This window comes from Desmodus rotundus, chromosome 6 (assembly GCF_022682495.2).
Source record: "Desmodus rotundus isolate HL8 chromosome 6, HLdesRot8A.1, whole genome shotgun sequence".
NCBI lineage: Eukaryota > Metazoa > Chordata > Mammalia > Chiroptera > Phyllostomidae > Desmodus > Desmodus rotundus.
The window spans coordinates 45,373,590-45,392,128 of NC_071392.1; the positions used below are offsets into that span (position 1 = coordinate 45,373,590).

Below are 18,539 nucleotides of genomic sequence, written 5' to 3' on the forward strand. Positions count from 1 at the left end.
CACAGAAACTATGTTCTTTGTAAACCTTGGTCATGTTCAAGTAATTTGACTGAACTGGAAATTGAACTTAATTATATCCTGATAACTTAAGTAGTATGTCAAATATCATCAAAAGGGATCAACTTAGTAAAAACCACATATAAAATATGAAATGATAAACAGGCAAGTTAAAATAAAGATTCTACCTGAAAAAGGTAAAAGCGAGGCAACAGAAGGTAAAAATCATGATAAGAGTCTCATTAAAGCTTCCATGTTTTTTAAAAACCCTGTTCCCAGCAAGAAGTGAGGATGAAAGCCTGGCATATTTTGAAGTGTTTTTAGTTAAAAAAGCCAAAGACCTTTAAAATTTAAAAATTATCAGCAAAATTGGTAGCAACTGTACCAGGAAAGTCTTAATAAATGAAGGTCTAAGTAATATTGTTAGTCAAATGTCTCCTGAGCGAGTAGGTGAACAAGAAAAAAATGGGAAACTTTAAAAGTTTTAAGCATAATAAAATCGTTTCATACTAGATAGGTAATAAATTGTTCTTAAAGAGTGTCAAAGTCACTCATAAATGTGCCCTTTAGTTTATTTTACAGATTTCTCTTGATGTTTTTGATAGTGCCACTTCAAAGTTATTTGTCCTCCAAATTCTCCAGCAGAAGTAGAATACAAAGCTTTAGATCAATAATGAAATTCAGTGATATTCTAGATCTTTGCTTAGCCAAAGATTTTGTTAGATAGTATGGAACAATTAAGTGATCTGAAGATTAGGTATATAATTTTACTAATATTTCATTGAACATGTAAAAAGTACAGGAATAAAGTTTTTAAGTTGATAAGCTAATATAGTTCAAAAAAAAGAAACTTGAATCATTGTTTTTATAATATACTCCAAAATTTGTTTGAAAAAATATATACCCATTGTAGAGCTTCCTTTTTATTCAGCTGTGCTATTCTTGCAATGGTTTACTAATCTTCATTAGCTACCATAAGAAAAAGACTAGAACTGTCTTGATTGACTACAAGAAATCCATACTAATGCAAATTTGATAAAAACAATTATGCCAGGAACACTGAAGGTGAATGATTATTATGTGACACAGTTGTAAAGAGACCCAATTCACGTCAAGACAGGCAATTCACATCACAAAGATTAAGTAGGCACAATGTGAAAATGAGTAAATTCTGTACCAAATGTTCTAAGAAAAACATGTTTCTTGGTCTCTTTAAACAAAGTTAGTATTTATTTGTTTAAAATAAAAGTAGGAAAGCATGCACTCACACTTTTTTGAATAAATGAAAAAAACACTTATGCCATATATGTAAAGACACGTGTGTTGGTGCTGGGTCTAGATTCACAGAGTAGCAGGTCCCTTTCTAAGGAATATTTTTATTTTGGGGAGTGAGATTTTTTTAAATAGCTTATTATTTTCCACTCAGTGTGAGTTAATCTGACCACTATTATGTTAAAATAACTACTTACCAACACCTTTCCAAACTTTTATTTTTTCTTTTCTTTTCTTGTTTTTTATTGTTGTTCAATTACAGTTGTCCCCATTTCCCCCCCCATTACTCTCCCCTGCCCTACCCACCCCCTCCCACATTCAACCTTTCTCCCTGCCCCTTATATTTGTCCTTGGGTCCTTTATACATGTTCCTTGACTTGACCCTTCTCCTTCTTTCCCTCCTGTTACCTTCCTCCCTCCTCTCCTCTGGTTACTGTCCATTTGTTCTTTATTTCCATGTACACAAATAATGTTAAATATCTATTATTGTTTGGCATTAGACAGAGTTACTCTGTGAACATTACCTTTCATTTACTAACTATATTTTCTCTATTATCTAGAGTATCTCACAGGATTTAATTAATAATTTCTTTTTATGACACTGGCAACAGAGCACTGGCTGAGTTTTGCAGATAGAAATTAAAGATCAGTTTCTGTATACTGAAACAGGAAGCAAACACCTCCAATTCCACATTAGCCTTTATGATATCATTTGGATCCTAGAGCCCGCAATCATGTTTTTCTTAATTACATTCTAATAGCATAAATCTTTGTGTGATTTTTAGCAAATATCATAAACATGGATCATTATATGGTTTCTCAATGTTAAACTGAAGTAGGAATTCTTCATTCATCAACTGAATTTGTCCAAGATACAAATTACATGCTGAAAGTAAAGAAAAGCTTCATTTTTAAAAAAGCATTTCTGTGTTTATGCTCTTTCAGAAGTTGAGCTCACCAGCACCTCATAAGGACACATTAGAATGAATGAGGTCATGTTGCATTCCCCTAAAGGTTGTTATTTTGACAAAAATGTTTGTTAAACTGACTACTGACTTATATTGGAAAGAAACTTTTAAGTAATCATGTAACTTTAAAATATATTTCAGCCAACTTGTTCAACAAATTAGTCAGTACAAATGGTGGAAATTTCAATATGCTGGGCAGAAAAAAAGGGATGTCTAAAAAACAAATTGAGGAAGTGGTTAATGAACTTTGTGTTAATATTATTGGTTACTCAAAATTAAAAAAAAATCCTTTGAGTCAGACAAGCACTATATATACACACACACTAGATAGATAGATAGATAGATAAATAGATGCTTCTTACAAATAAAGGTATTATATTATGGGAACTATAGTTCCTGAATTGTTTTAGAATTCAAAGGCCCTAGGTAGTTTTGCCTCAGGTATTCCTTCACCTAATTTGAAATTCAAATGTATAAAACTTCTGAAGCTAAATATGACAAATTAGACATGATTCGTGAAGTTACCATTTAATGAGCTATGAACCTAGATTTTCATCTCCCCAGGAATAATTTCTTTATTACTTTTTGTATTTTATTGCAATAAAGTACCATTTGACCTTCAAGTATGATAATTAAGCTTCTAAAAATGTTATAAATTTAGAGTGAAAATAGTTCTCCCTGCATACAGTAATATACTTATGGTCAGTATAAAAGATTACTTAATATTTAAAGACAGTTAAATTATACACAGAACCAGCAATATTAGGAAGTATTTTTCCTCTTCCCTTCCTCCCCTATTTCCCATTCCAATTTGATTTGTGTCTCATAACAACTTATCATCTTTCACATTATAAAATAAATGAAATAGGAGCAAAACTAAAATATATCTTTATAATCTACAAACGGGGAACAGTGAACTCCTTCAGGTAAGATTTATTCTACTATGAGCTGTCAATAATGATATCTTAAGCACTAAAACTTATGACTCATGCTCATGCCCTCACCTTTTCTGGAGTGATACCTACCTATATTTCAAAACTTTGCCTATGATACAAATAAAAGTTTTAAGTGAAAAATCAGAATACAAAATAATATATTATTTGAATTGATGATGAATTGTTATTTTTTAAAATATGACTGTGTAGCAATTTTTAAAAAATCTTAGACCTTTGAGAAGTTCAAGAGATGAAATTCATAGATGAAGTAGAAGAGAGGAAGTACAGCTATAAACTGACCAATAGCCTGAGAATATATACATAACTTTTAAATAGCATTTAGAAGTATGAAGGAAAATCAGGATCATCATCATCATCATCAAATAATAATAATAAAAATAATACTAATACTACTATTTCTAATAAGAACAAGAAAAATCCTTGTTGCCAATGTTAGCAGAAATTTGTTAGAGGTCTATGAATACCTGTTCTCCCCTTCTTTATTTTAACTGGACTGGGGCTCCCAGTTAGAAGAATATTTCTCAGTATCCCGTGCAGCTTCCTGCAGCAAAGGAATTAAGTTCTGTCCATAGAAAGGTGAGGATAAGTGACCTGGGTAACTTTCAGGACTGTGTCATGCCCTGCAAAAAATGGGCATGCTGTTCTGGCCTTTTACCCTTCCTGCTGCTAGAACATGTCAGTGCTGGAGCATCCAGCTTGGCCCCTGGATATGGAAGCTGTGTGTTGTACATAGTAGAGCCACTCCACAAACCTTGGACCACCTACCTCTAGACTGGTTTATGACTGAGAAATACACTTCTATTGCTTACAGAAGCTTAGTCTATACTCTAGAAGATGGTGAACACACAATACAGTATACAGATGATGTATTGTAGAATTGTGCACCTGAAACCTGTATAATTTTGCTAAAAAGTGTCACTGAAATAAATACAATTAAAAATAAAATAAATAAAATAATTTCCTGTTGTCTGGGGAAGAGGTTCCTTTTGGGGAATGGGATCCTCTCTGTATCTCAGTCACAAACCTAAAGGGCAGAATGGAAATTAGAGCTGATTAGACTGTGACTAGAGACTCTATGTTGTATATCTCTACACCCCTATGCCTAGCACAATGTCTAGCACATAGTTGCTCCAAAAATGTTAGATGATTGGGTACCAATAACTTCAGCAAGACATACTGCTAAAACCATTGTAATTAGAAAATTTGAATGTTCTAATGTTCTCTTCTGTTCTCTCCTTTCTTAGTCACTGCTACACAAGCTATTATCTTCATTTTTTTTCACTTTCCTTTACCCACCTAAGAATAAATTGTACAATTTGTCTTGTTCTAAAATAGATATGAGGCAGCTTACAAAAAGGGCAAACAATTGAACAAGACAATAAAGAGGAAAAGCAAAGACGATGACAAATGAGGGACAGAAAAATGCATCCAGTTGAGATAAGTATGCAACACGAATGCAATGACATCTCAAGTTTGGTCCGAAGCTATAAAGCTACAGAAATCAAAGAGTTCATAACATGAAAGAACACACATTGCTCAGGAGAAGGGTGGCTATTATACAGAGACTTGAGAAAAGCTTCTCCTGTGATTTCTTAGAAAGGGGACACTGAGCAATGCAATAAACATCATTTGAAATAACATCTATCCAACTGTGAATCTTGTAGGGCTACTCCTAATAAAGTCCGTCAATGCAGAAGGAAAGAGTACATAATGATTAAATGCAATTATAAAAAACAGTTCTTGGGGCACAAGAGGTGTACATTAGCTTTCAATTAAAGAAATAATAGTAATTAGACAATTTTGGAAAGGTATGTCTGCTATATGTGGTTCATTCATTCCCTCAGCTAATATTTGAGTGCCAGGTACTATGTCTGGCACTGGGAACATAAAAATGACCCAATCTCTGCTGGATCAAGGGGTTCAAACTGCAGTGGGAAATACATGTAGAAGTTAACACGTGACAATGCAATGTGGTAAATTAAATTCAATTAGTAAGTATAAGGTGGAATAATGATAAAAATAAAGATGAGAAGGGGAAGGGTCATTAAGGAACATGTGTAAAGAACCCATGGACAAACCAAAGGGGGTTAGGATTGAGGGTGGGAGATGGGGGTCAGTGGGGCAAGGGAGAGCAGTGGGGGGAAAATGGAGACAACTGTACTTGAACAACAATAAAAAAATAAAGATGATAGAGGAGGAGAGATTTGAGCGGGATCTTTAAGTATAAGTACAACTTCATGGGTAAGACACAGGAGGGGGTAATAAGGACAGTATTCCAGGGAACGGAATTGAAATATATATAAGCTACAGAGGTAGGGGCCATAGTGACATACTTACTGAAATCAGTGCTAATTACAGCTGAAGTAGAAAACCTGGTATTAGGTGAGGGTGGGCAGTGTGGAGAGAGCCTAAGTGCAGAAATGAGGTTGGAGAGAGAGGCAGCGTCAGATCACAGAGGGCACTGAAAGCCAGGCTGAACAGGGCAAATGACTGTAGTTATGGCATTTGAGGCTGGCAGTTAAAAAATGAGGTTTGTGTTTAAGAACACTGATATGTGTGGAAGGCCTGAAACAAAGAAATGGCTGTAGGTGTGGGAAGAACAGTAATGGTCTAAGAAATATTAAGAAGATAATATAAATTGGTCTTAGACACATTGGCTATATATGTGGACAAAAGAAAGGAATAAAGAAAGTAATGTTTACCTGTTTCCATTTACTGACTGGGTTGATTAAATCACTAATCAGAATTTCAATAAAAGAGTCCAGATTTTGGGAAAAGTTAAGTTCAGTTTTAAATATATCGTGTTCAAGGTACCTAAATGACATCCAAATGTAAATGTGTAGTAATAATGATGATAACTAATACTTATAGGGTAGTTAGTTACGTGCAAGCCAATATCCCAAGAACATCATTATTACATTTAATTCTCACAATTTTACTATGTTCCTTCTGGGCACAGAATATTGTGCTGGCATGGGCAAAGCCAAAGTGGGTAGGTTCAAGGGTGAGAAGCAGGGATGGGTGGGGTAAAAATGGAGACAATTGTACTTGAACAACAATAAAAAAAAAAGAGAGAGAATATTGTGCTTGGCTCTTGGAAATGGTAAGAGACAACCAAAAAGGTAGCTAATATTATTTTTGCCAATTTACAGTAAAAATAAAATAGAAATTACATAGCTAGAAAATTCCAGAACAGAAGTTCAAATCCAAAAGTAGATGGCTCCAAAGTCCATGCTCTTAGCCACTTTGCATTCCTGACTCTCTGAGAGCAGGGGATGGTGAAGAGGAAGAAGTGATGATTTGAAAAAGAGAGGTCAAAACTGTAGAGCAAGTCCTCAGAGGAGATGGCAGGACTGCCAGTCCATTGAGTTTACATTTTTCTATAAATGTGCTTTTTGGTCTTTCTCTTCTAGATCTGCACTAGAATATCTATATTATAAGCTATTTAAGAAAAGGTTGTGAAATGGCTTTATTTGCCACACAACTATCGTATATCTGGTCCAGTGTTCCACATATTTCCCCTGGGAACATGGCACAATATGTGTTGACTGATATTAATGAATTCCAACTCTTAAGAACATGATTGTGAAAATCTGTATTAATTACTATATTAAACAACTGAATCTTCAAGTATAAAAATAAGGTTGGATTAATAGGTTTGTGGAGAGCAGGACTGAACTAAGATGGTGTCAATCCTGTCAACTAAGAAGCCAGGTTTAGGGCATGCGCAGTAGAGCAATGACTCAGAGGGACGATGCAACCCCTTGAGCATGGGCAGTACATTGTGGTACACAACATGTGCTTACCTGAGGGGTAACACCACCCTCTCAGAGGATGTGCAGCAGAGCGACATAATCAATGTGCTTATTGAGGTGGCACAAAACAAAACAAAACGTGTTGATCAATGGTTGATGCAACATTGTATCATACTAGAATATGAAAGCAAAAGCCTTCAAACAGACAGCTGAGACAACTGAGAGGAGCTGAGATGGCTGAGAGATGTTCCACTGCTCTGATCAACCCTGCTCGAGCCTGACTCTGAAGCCACCACAGACTCTGCCTTGCAAGATGCTGACTGGCTGCTTCCCAGATTGGATGTGATCTTGACTCTTGAGACTCGGGTTCATTATCCCCCAATTCTCTTGTGTGATGTTATTGCTGATTGTTTCTGAGTAATTATTATTGTTATTGGGTTATTATAGATTTGGACTGAACCTGCATTAATAAAAACTGACTGAATAGCATAGTCACCTGTGTTGACTCATTGTCATTCTTTGGTGCTAGTGTTGCCTGTAGGGCTGTTGGCAGTATATGTGGCCCAGCACCTCCAGTCCCTGACAAAGCCTGGAAGCTGGCTTACAGGAAAGACTATAGTGTGGATACTTGTATAGTTAGAGAATCATTCATGACATAGGTTGCATGAAATAATATTTCACAAGCCAAAATAAAATAATAATTTAATGTGTTTAACCACAGCTTTCTTGCCCTTCTCCAAGTAATTATATAGATCCAAATTTAGACTTTGTCCTTCAAAATATGGCAGAATCCAGCAGATTACATAGCAGCTTGAGTAGAAAGCATACTTCTATGGACATCCAAAAGAACTAAATGTCAAATTCAAGCAGGCATAATTCTTGATGTTTTGACACTGGACTAGATAAAACTGTCAAGTAGAAATGCATATAGCCCTAACAACTGAAAAAAAAAGCTATTTAAATCTATTGTGTTCAATTATCTCAGGGAAAACAACACCAATCCAAACCACTGATCTTGAGAAAATTTAAAAAGTAGTCAGACCCACTTAGAGCCAGCCAGTAGCAAGACATTTTACTGTGGCCCCAGGGAGTCACCTCTTTTTCATTCCCCTTAATCTGTCTGTTGTAAGGATCACTTAGGGACACTTTTTGCCAGCCACTGGCCTAGGAGAGCTGCAGTTCCTTCCCCTGTAGGGTAGTTTGTGAGACCATGAAGCAGGACTGAGGTCTCCTGGAAGGTTTTACCTGAGCCTCCTAATTCAGCTCCCTTTGATTATAAATTACAAAGTTCAGTGATGTCGGGACTGGTAATGTAACTGCTAAACTGGAATGTAAACTGCAAAATATAGCCATGGGGAAAACACATGTCTTTGACTAGCAAAAGTTTGAACATTGGGCAAATTCAAGTGAAATGCTTCTTTCATTATTTTTCACTTCAACCATTAAAGTAGAATAGTAAAACCCAATTCTGACTGGTTTATTAGTCAATTCTGACATGTTTAGTCTGAATTAATTTAAAAAATGCATTTTAATGAAAAATTGTATTTGGAAAGACACTGAGATAAGCTACTGAGATCTAATCTACAATTCATACAATACTTGGGTATAAAAGCTATCCCCCTTCCAGCGATATTGAGATATAACTGAAAAATAAAAATTGTTAAGGTATACAACTTGATGGGTTTTTTTTTTTTTATTGCTGTTCAAGTACAGTTGTCTCCATTTTCCCACCACCACTTTCCCTCACCCCTCCCACCCTCAATCCTTCCCCCTTTGGCTTTGTCCATGGGTCCTTTATACATGTTCCTTGAAGACCCTTTCCCTTCTTTCCCCTGTTATCCTCCTCCTCCACCCCTCTGGTTACTGTCAGTTTGTTCTTTATTTCAGTGTTTCTGGTTCTATTTTGCTTGCTTGTTTGTTTTGTTGATTAGGTTCCACATATAGGTGAGATCATATGGTATTTGTCTTTCACTGCCTGGCTTACTTCACTTAGCATAATGCTCTTCAATCCATCCATGATGTCTTGAAGGGTGATGTTTTGATATATGTCTACATTGTGAAATAATCACCACTCCCAAGCTAATTAACATATCAATCATCTTACATTAAAAGGTATTCTTAAAGTACTAAAAAATATCAAGGTAGGTTAAACACCTCATTCACTTTATAGATTTATTTATTGAACTTTTTATCTCCCTCCATCTCACAGTTTAAATAAAATTTCACCAATTCTTATTATAAAAGGATTAAAATATTCCAAAGACTTTGGGGACTGAATGACAGAAATACACTGCCTACTACCATGATCCTATGGCCATTAGAGAGCATAGCCACACTTTCTACCACTCACTGTTCCAAGGGTGATGACCAGCAGAAAAACTGATGAGCCTGGCAGAAAGCAGCCAAGGTTTCCTGCTCCAGCTGTGAGCCTGACCCCTTTCCTCCTGACATAAAACATTTGCCTCTAGTTATACCCACTTCCATCATCCCAACAACAGAGAATTCCAGCATGGTTTATAAATGGCATGTACTCTTTCGGGGCACTCTCGGGCATGACCGCTGTTGGCTGCTAAGCCTGCCATCTGGCCTTGCTAAATAATCAATGTACGTGTTTGAAGAGGGCATGCCAAGAAGCTCAGAGGCCAGTAAATATACACACAAGCCATTATTCTCCCTGCCCCAGCCTCCACCATGATGTATGCACACTGGTGGACCAGCAGCAGCCATGCTGATGTTCAAGGGGAGACCCCCCAAAACCTGGCATTTATTTATAAAATATTGTGTGTTTATTCTGACATGTTTAAACTTCAGTCACCTTCAAGGTACTCTCCATTTGATACAATACACCTATCAGGATGTTTTTTTTTCCACTACTCAGTTTGTGAACTCGTCAATTTTGATGCCTTTTAGTGCTTCTGCTGTTTTTTGTTTCACTTCTTCCACATTGGCAAAATGTTTCCCCTTGAATCCTTTTTTCATCCGGGGAAACAAAAACAAGTTACTCAGGGAGAGACTGGGTGAACAGGGAGGGTGGGGCATGGGAGTCATGCCGTTTTGGTCAAAAACTGATGAACATTCAGCATGGTGTAGGCAGGTCCACTTGTAAATCACCCATCATGAATGGGCAAACTTGAGTCTTTAAAAAAATTCACTGAAGCCGAACACAGCCTCTCAAAACAATACCAGCTGGCACAATGATACAGATGGGTTCCTGGAACACTCACCTAGAGAGGGAAACCTGTAGTACAAGGGGCCCACCCTCCAGAAGATAATATTTTTTTCTTTTGAGGTCCCCACTCATCAGCTTTACACTTGTGACTTTTGTTTTACAAGAGCTCCAAAAGTTCACACAAAACACGAAGTTTTTTCTTGTATTATTATTTGTTAACTATTATTTTATTTTCAACACATACAACTGAAACCTACTTTTGCCCCACTCTATATATAACAAACTCATATTAACATTTTCAACATTCACAACTTTTTATGTGATTCTGAGGAATATGGATTAGGTGTATAGCTTTCTCTAGATTGTTCAATAATAATTCCTGAAAAAGACTGATTTCCTCTAGTTCCATTTGGATTTTCAGTCTATTCTGAAATCTCCTCTATCCTTTGCTTTGATCACCTCCAACAGTAGTTCACACAACACTACCACATTTCCCTTTAAAATCACTTTATGACATCCTGGACAGTCCCACAGACAGCAGCTTGGATAACTCCCTTAGTCTTCCTTGGTTTTTGCTCTGGTGTCACCTCCGTGAGGCCTGCTTATCTTACCTGCTACCTTATTTAAAATTGCAATCTGCCTCTTCCCCTGCCACACAACCACACAGTCCTAGCTATTTAGTTTTTATCTTTTCCTACAGTATTTGCCAACTTCCATCATGGTATCACATTTAATCTTTTGTTGTATCTCATTTATTGTCTCCTTTCCACTGGAATGTAGGATACCGTAGGGCAGGGATCTTTGCTCTGTTCATGTATCCCAAGATCTAGCCTAGAACAGTGCCTGGCCCATGCTGGGCATTCAATAATCCTTGTAAAGTACTGAATGTTAAATAAATCAACTTCTTTATTTTCTACTGCTGGTGAAAAAACCTAGCACCTTCCACATTTCACAACAATTAGGAGTATACAACCTAGTACCTTCCCACCCCACCCCACCCCAGACTTGAAAGGAGAATACCTTGGTTCCTCCTCTGTACATGTCAACAGAACTCAGCTGGAGATGTGTTTACAATTACTTAGGAACTCAGAATTCAAAGCGAAGAGCTAAAATCCCTGAATCTGGTTTATATTCTAGGAGCACTGAGGGGATTCATTAGTGTTTAGATAGTGAACAACTTTCAGATTTCTTAGCATGACGGTTCATACATTTTCAGCCTGAGGTCAGTGTTAGGAATGTTGCTTTGGTAATAGCCACACAGTCTCATGGTGTTGCACAGCAAGTTTCGGGGTTAAAGAAGGTTTTTTAGAAAGGGCAGTGATTCTTCAATAGTAAAGTGTTTAAGGTAAATATTCAAACAACATTTATAAGAGTGTCTGCATTATGGCAAACATTGTTGGATGTTATGAACAAAACATTAATCATAGTTCATGCCTTCAAGAAGCTTGCAGTTGGGGAACATGAGTAATTGAACAAATAATTATGACACAGCCAAGATCAATCATATTAAGAGATCAGGGAAATCCTTACACAGGAGGAAACAGGGAACTGTTACTGAGAATTTACCTTCAGTTCTTACAAGTCATTTATTCCACCTGCCTCAGTAGAGTTGTCCCATCTCCTTCATAACTATAACCCTGTACTTGTTATTTTGAGGGGAAGCTTGCATTTATTCTTTATAACCCAAATAATAGAAATTCACTATAAAAATAGAAAATACAGAAAATTTTAAAGAAAATAATTAAGCAACCACAATATCACCACACTGATCTACTTAGGCCTTTTATTTCATACTCTTTGACCTTGATTATTAAAACTTTGCTCCAGGAAGATCCCTTCTTTTTATCATTTACTGAGCCTGTACTTTGTGCTGGTGGCTTGAGAGTAAGGTCACACAGAGCCTGGAGCCAGGCCTACTTTCTCCGGAACACAATGTCTACTTTCTCTATGATTCCAAAGTCCCCATGAATCCAAAAGTCAATGACTGCGCACTAGCATCCTTTCCTTAGCCTCAAGAGAGGAATCCAGGAACGGGCCTGGCATGTACAGCAGGGCCTCCTTGTTCTCCTGCTGAACATAAATGATTTCATAGATCATCAACTTCAGACAAAGCCACTCTGTGATTGAGATGGATCAAGACAGGACCACTTGGTAATCATGTCTGAACATAGGTACAACCTGCACATTGCCCAGCTCACAAAAGGCCAGGCATCCCCCTCTCCTGGCTGCTGGGAGTAGCTGCTCCTTCTTTGCCAATTACAGTTCTAGCCTCACTCTAGTCTGCTTTCTCTCTAGATAAGTTATTGAGATCCCTAACCATAGTTTCATCCCCACTTTCTGACAGCATCCAATGCAGAGCAAAGCCCCAATTCCTTAAACCCTAGTTTAAATCATGAAATACAGGCCCAAATCTCATAATCCTTTTGTAATATCCACTTATTGAGATGCCCCACAGTTTTCCATGATGTGCATTCTCTCATACTGGATCAAGTTCTGAACTTAACCTGCCAACTACAGGTGTGTTCCTGGTGGTCTTTGGCTGCAAGGCATTGAAAGCCTATAAATACATTCTGATTTTTGAGAGAGGGAGGGTGGGAGGGAGGGAAGGAATGAGAGAGAGAGAATGAGCCCATTCATTCTTCCTCTGAGGCTGCTTTCACCTCTGGTTGCCTGCCCCCCTCTCCTCTTGTCTTTAACCCTAGGTTTTATTTCAAAGCCTCAACTTTAAATACTGCTTTACTTTTACTCTTCAACTTACAATAATCTCCCTTTCTTTGACTCCAAAGCCTGGGCAAGAATTTTCCATACTACAAGGCAGCCTCAAATGGTCTGGCCTCTCCTAAAACCATCCTAATTTATAGTCAAAGTGCCAATTATGTTCCAAATGCAAAGTCCTAAAGCCTGTTTTCATACTTCATCCTCTGCCTTTTCTCAGAAGCCTTTGTCACTGTTGAACAACTCTTCCATGTTGAAGTGTCTTCTCAGAGTTCACCCCACCTCTGAAGCTCACCCCTTCTCCAGAATTCCCTCTTCCTCCTTCTCCTGTACAATGCCTGGCATTCCACACTCAGACCTTCTCTCTTGTTCCAGGGCTCTCCCTGGATGAACACATTCCCTCTTCAGAATCAATATGCTGATGGCTCTCAAATCTGCCTCTCTTCTCAGAAGGCTGCTGGAGAGCTCTCTGGGACTGAAAGCAACTTTGCCAGAGCCAATTATGTCAAAGTCCAATTTATTATCTTTTCTTTCAAACATCTCTAACATTTTCTTCACTTCTTCATTCAGTTCCTGGCATCATCAACCACCCAGTCATCAAGGCCAGAAACCACAGAGTCACCCTGGATTCTCTCCCCAGCTCATACTCCACATGATACCTCTCTTGTTTCTTTAACATATCTGCTTCTTTCTGGTCTCCAAGATCTAATTTTAATTTACCTTAAAATTCAGTTCTCATCAGGATGACTACACTATCCTGCTACTGTGTTTAGCTGTCTCTAATTCCTAACCTCGGTAACCTGTTCTACCCCTATCCCCAGTTTTCTTTCTAAAACACAAATTGTTCATGTCACTCTCCGGATTCTCACTGCTTACAGAACAATGTTCAAGCTCCCAAGCACAGGGCCCTTTATACCAGCTCCACTTAGCCTCCAAGCCTCATGGCTTAGCTGTAATGAGTTGTCAGTAGCTTCCTCTTTCCTACATCTATCAAACTAATTACTTCAATTGTTCCTTCATTCATCCAGTACACATTTACTGAGTGCATACTATGCAACAGACACGTAAGAGGCTTTATAAATTCAGTAATAAAAAGCACAGTCCCTACCCTAAGAAACCGATATCTAATGGCAGATAAGGCACATGTAATGATACTCTTATTACAACATGCCTTAATAGTTGTTAAATGAACAAACAGATGATCAAATAAGAGACTTTGAAAGGCATTGTAATTGGATGGCTATACCAGGAGCCACTGGACAAACTGCCTTTGCTCCAATCCAGCTCTACCAGTTTCTATTTGTGTGACCTTAAAAAAGTTATTCTCACTGTACCTTTGTTTCCTCATCTATAAAGTGGGGATCATAATAGTTCCTTCTTTAGAGGGATGTTGTAAAGATTCAATGAGTTCATGCTTGTAGAGTGCTTAGAATAGAGTCTGGCACATAATAGTGCTCACAGTGTTTCCATTTGTGTTACTGCTGTGACTTGAGAGTTATGTCACCATGTTTGAGAGTTGCCAAGACCAGATTGAGCAGCTTGAGGGGGATCAGAGATATTTTTCTTAGAAGGAGTTAATACCTAAGCAGTATCTGAAAGCCTGACTTGGCCCAGTGAAGAAGACCTAAAAGAGTCATCCAGGTAAAGAAAACAGGGACGGTATGGAGTGCAAATAACACTTGGGTGATCAAGTAAGGTGCATTCCAGGAAATCTAAGGAGAATGAGAGGATGACAAAAATGAGGCGAGGAGGAAAATTAGGCCATATGGTAAAAAATTTTCCTTGTATGCTGTAATAAGCAGTAGGGATTACTCTGAAGATAAATTATTACCTCCAAGTGAAACACTGAAGGGTTTTAAGCAGGAAATGATAGAATCCTATTTCCATTTTACAAAGCTCATTATACAGAGCTTTATGAGGTGTAGAGGAAGCAGGAGCAAGAAAACAGGCAGGATGCATTTAAGTAATTCCCAAAGGAAGTGATGGCACATGGTCTAAGGCAAGTCAGTGGGAATGTGAATAGGAGAGAGGTGGAATGTTCCTTCCTTTTTCCTTAAATTGCTGCTGACCCTTCAGGACTTGCCCCCTTGGATGCCTTTCCTGAGAACCACAGGCAAATTTAGCTACCTCTGTGATCCAGTGACCTGCCATTTATATCCTAGCCTTCAAGAATAGGAAGAGGGTTTTCACTATTATATCAATATTTAGCACTATGAGTTAGGACAGGGTCTTCCGGGTGATGGTACATGTTTGCAGAATAAAATCCTTCAGTGAATGTCTTTTAAGGAAAGGGATCAAGATTGCAGACTATCTAAGACATTGCTAGTATGTTCTCTGATCCTTTCACTTTTCCAATATGCCTAGCTAACAATATAGTCTTGTAATAAAATAGCTGTCCTCCAGCTCCACAAAGGAAAATTTGCTTTATTTAAATTGCTTAATTTGATTAAAATCAACAAATGTACTGAGTGTGTTATAATTGAAAGGCATTGTGTGTGGTATATAGAGACTGTCATATTTTTCTCTCTAACATATGTATATATTGGATAATCCTCATCTAATGCAAAAAATTACTACATGTTAAATTTATATTATTTTTTGAAGTGATAATTAATGTGTTAATTAAAAGTAGATAGGGTCAAAATAAATATGTGGTTTATACCACCAATTGCTTCCCTTATTATTCCTGACAGCAGGAAGCCATCACTCTTGTTAATATTCTTTCCCCGTCCTATCTTGGGTCAATTGATATGATTTCAGTTGTGTAGTTGATATTGAAAAGCTCAGTGTTTTCCTTTGGTTCTGGGCTGAAGAGCATTTTTAATAACATCCATGTCTACCATCATGTAAATCATGTTCTTATGCAACACTTTTTTTCTCACTGGTTGAGAACTTTTTCCCAGTGATTTTTTTTGGCTTTTTCTTTTTCTATTTTTTTAAACATTTTGTTTTATTGTTGTTCAAGTACAGCTGTCTTCATTTTCACTCCAACAAAGCCCCCTGCCCCACCCATCCCTGCCTTCCACCCTCAAACCTACCCCCTTTGGCTTTGTCCATGCGTCCTTTATACATGTTCCTTCATGGACCTTCCCCTATCTTCCCCCATTATCCATTTCCCTCCTCCTCTCTGGTTACTGTCTGTTCTTTATTTCAATGTTTCTGGTTATATTTTGCTTGCTTATTTGTTCTGTTGATTAGGTTCCACTTATAGGTGAGATCATATGGTATTTGTCTTTCACTGCCTGGCTTATTTCACTTAGCATAATGCTCTCCAGTTCCATCCATGCTGTTGTGAAGGGTAGGAACATCTGCCTTCCTGCTGCGTAGTATTCCATTGCATAAATGTACCATAGTTTTGGGGAGCTTTTTCTTTTCATTTTAAATAAACCAATCTCAACAATTCATTTACAATACAAATGATTAAAAGGTCTCAAGCTTACAAGATCAACTTTTAGATAATAACAAATGTTATTAAATTTAGACATGTGTTTCTAACACAATGTAGTTTTGGAGATATTAATGTTCACTGCTATATGGTGTTATATATTTTCAATAATGTGAACATTTTCATAGTCTGAAAGTTTATTTACCTTATGATAGATTTCTTGAGCCTGCTATAAAGGCAATGACATTTTTTCATTCTCAGAAGTCACAGAATAAAAATCTGCCTAATGCACAAATACTGAGTGATTATAAGGTTGAAACTCTAATTAGAATGGGGTTTTCTCATTCAAGATTTATGTATGTAAACTAGTAGCAGTTTGCCAGTAATAATTATCAAGTGTCACAATTACTTGTGACAACTGATGATGTATATATTACTACAAATAATAAATGATATTTTCTTAGGCCTTTCAAAACCAATATGATTTTTCTTCATTCTCTCCCAAGTCCATTAGACTGTCTTTAGCAGTGTGATAGCTATTACAAATTTCTTTTAAATTCAATACTGTAATTCCTACATTAATAAATCTCTCCAAAACTTATCTCTGTAAACAAAAAATGATAATATGTCTATGCTGATGATGTAAAGGGCATGACATTGATAAAAACTGGCTTCAAATATATTCATTGTCAAGGTGCTTAAAAAGCCAAATCAGAGAAAGACAAATACCATATGATTTAACTTAGATGTGGCATCTAGTGAACAAAATAAACTAACAAACAAAATAGAAACAGACTTATAGATAGAAGGGACAGACTGATAGCTGTCAGAGGGAAGGGGGTAGAGGGGGCTGGGTTAAAAAGGTAAAAGGATTAAGAAAAAACAAAACAAACAGACAAACAAACAAACAGAAAAACTGCATAGACAAACAGTATGGTGATTACCAGAGGAAAAGGGGAATGGGGGAGGTAGAAGAGGATAAAGGGAGGATAAAAGGTGGTGGAAAGAAGCTTGACTTGGGGTGGTGAAAACACAATACAATATACAGATGATGTATTATAGACTTATACACCTGAAACCTATATAATTTTATTAACCAATGTCAATACAATACATTCAATAAAAAAGAAATAGGTGTATGGCTTAGCAAAACTCATATTTAATCCATCAACATTTTTTCTGAGTGTCTGTTGTATGCCAGTCACTGTGCCAGGTTCTGAGGAACCAAAGAGCACTCGAGAAGCTCAGTTTCTCAAAAGTGGCATGCATCACTTTTCAGAAGAAAATTATGTGAAGTGGGAAATGCTACATGAACATACAAGTTGGGTGGAAGCTCAAGAGGTAGAGGGACTGGATTTGTGTGAAGACATGGATCCTGGTCTTTACTTTTTCAGTGTGCATGTGTGTGTGCACACGTGTGTGTATACCTATGTGTATGTGCATCTGTCAGAGTTTGGTGTGGGTGAGGGCTTGGACATACATGAGGCAATCACAAAGCAGAAGTCCTTTAATGTGAGTACTTATGTATACTTAATCTATCTAAAATAATGCAGTATCTGCCACAAGTCTAAAATTAATAGTGTATACAGCTGTAAAGGCAATAACATATAACATGATCAAATATTAAAAGTAATAAATCAAGTTGATAGAAAATTTAAGTGGTAAATTAAGCAGATATGGTTTGGCAGCATTAAGTGTTTTTGCAGAATTCTAAAATTACTGAGATCTACATGTATATTTCCAGTACAACTAAATGTAATTTGAGAAAAAAATTATGAAAAGAAGATACATTTTTTTTGTTCATACTTAGTATTTTCAGAAGTCTACAGATATTTATCAGTAATTGCTAAGGAATTGTTAGGGGTATGAAAGGGTCAGTAATTCAATTTTTAAAAAATCCTCACCAGACGATATGTTAATTGATGAGAGAGAGAGAGAGAGGGAGAAAGAGAGATCTCAACTGGTTGTCTCCCAGACACACCATGACCAGGGATAAAACCAGCAGCCTAGGTATGTGCCCTGACCGAAAATCAAACTGGCAAATTTTGGTGTATGGGAGGGTACTCCAACCAATGGATCCACCTGGCCAGGGCAGTAATTCCATTTTTAAAGCATCATGGTCAAGTAAGATTAATGAAATGCTTACTCAGCACATAGTATGTAAGACCTACCATAAGTAATTTTGACACACAAACATGCAGAAATCAAAGATAATTCTTACCTCCTTGTTCACACAACTGCTGGGCTAAAGCATCTTTGAAAATAATCTGGCCCCTGTGTGTTGCTGTAGCCCTGGAAATGAATAGGAAAATGTTATTCAAA

The 18,539-nt window shown here is 37.1% G+C and overlaps 1 protein-coding gene across 1 annotated transcript in view; it reads right to left on the reverse strand.

Moving 5' to 3' along the window:
• The window catches only part of RELN (reelin), a 581,497-nt gene that overhangs the window by 308,212 nt on the left and 254,746 nt on the right, over positions 1 to 18,539 (reverse strand). The window contains exon 4 of the mRNA XM_024557430.3: positions 18,439 to 18,509. Within this exon, the coding sequence (XP_024413198.2) occupies positions 18,439 to 18,509 (71 nt within the window). The remainder of the gene's footprint in view (positions 1 to 18,438; positions 18,510 to 18,539) is intronic.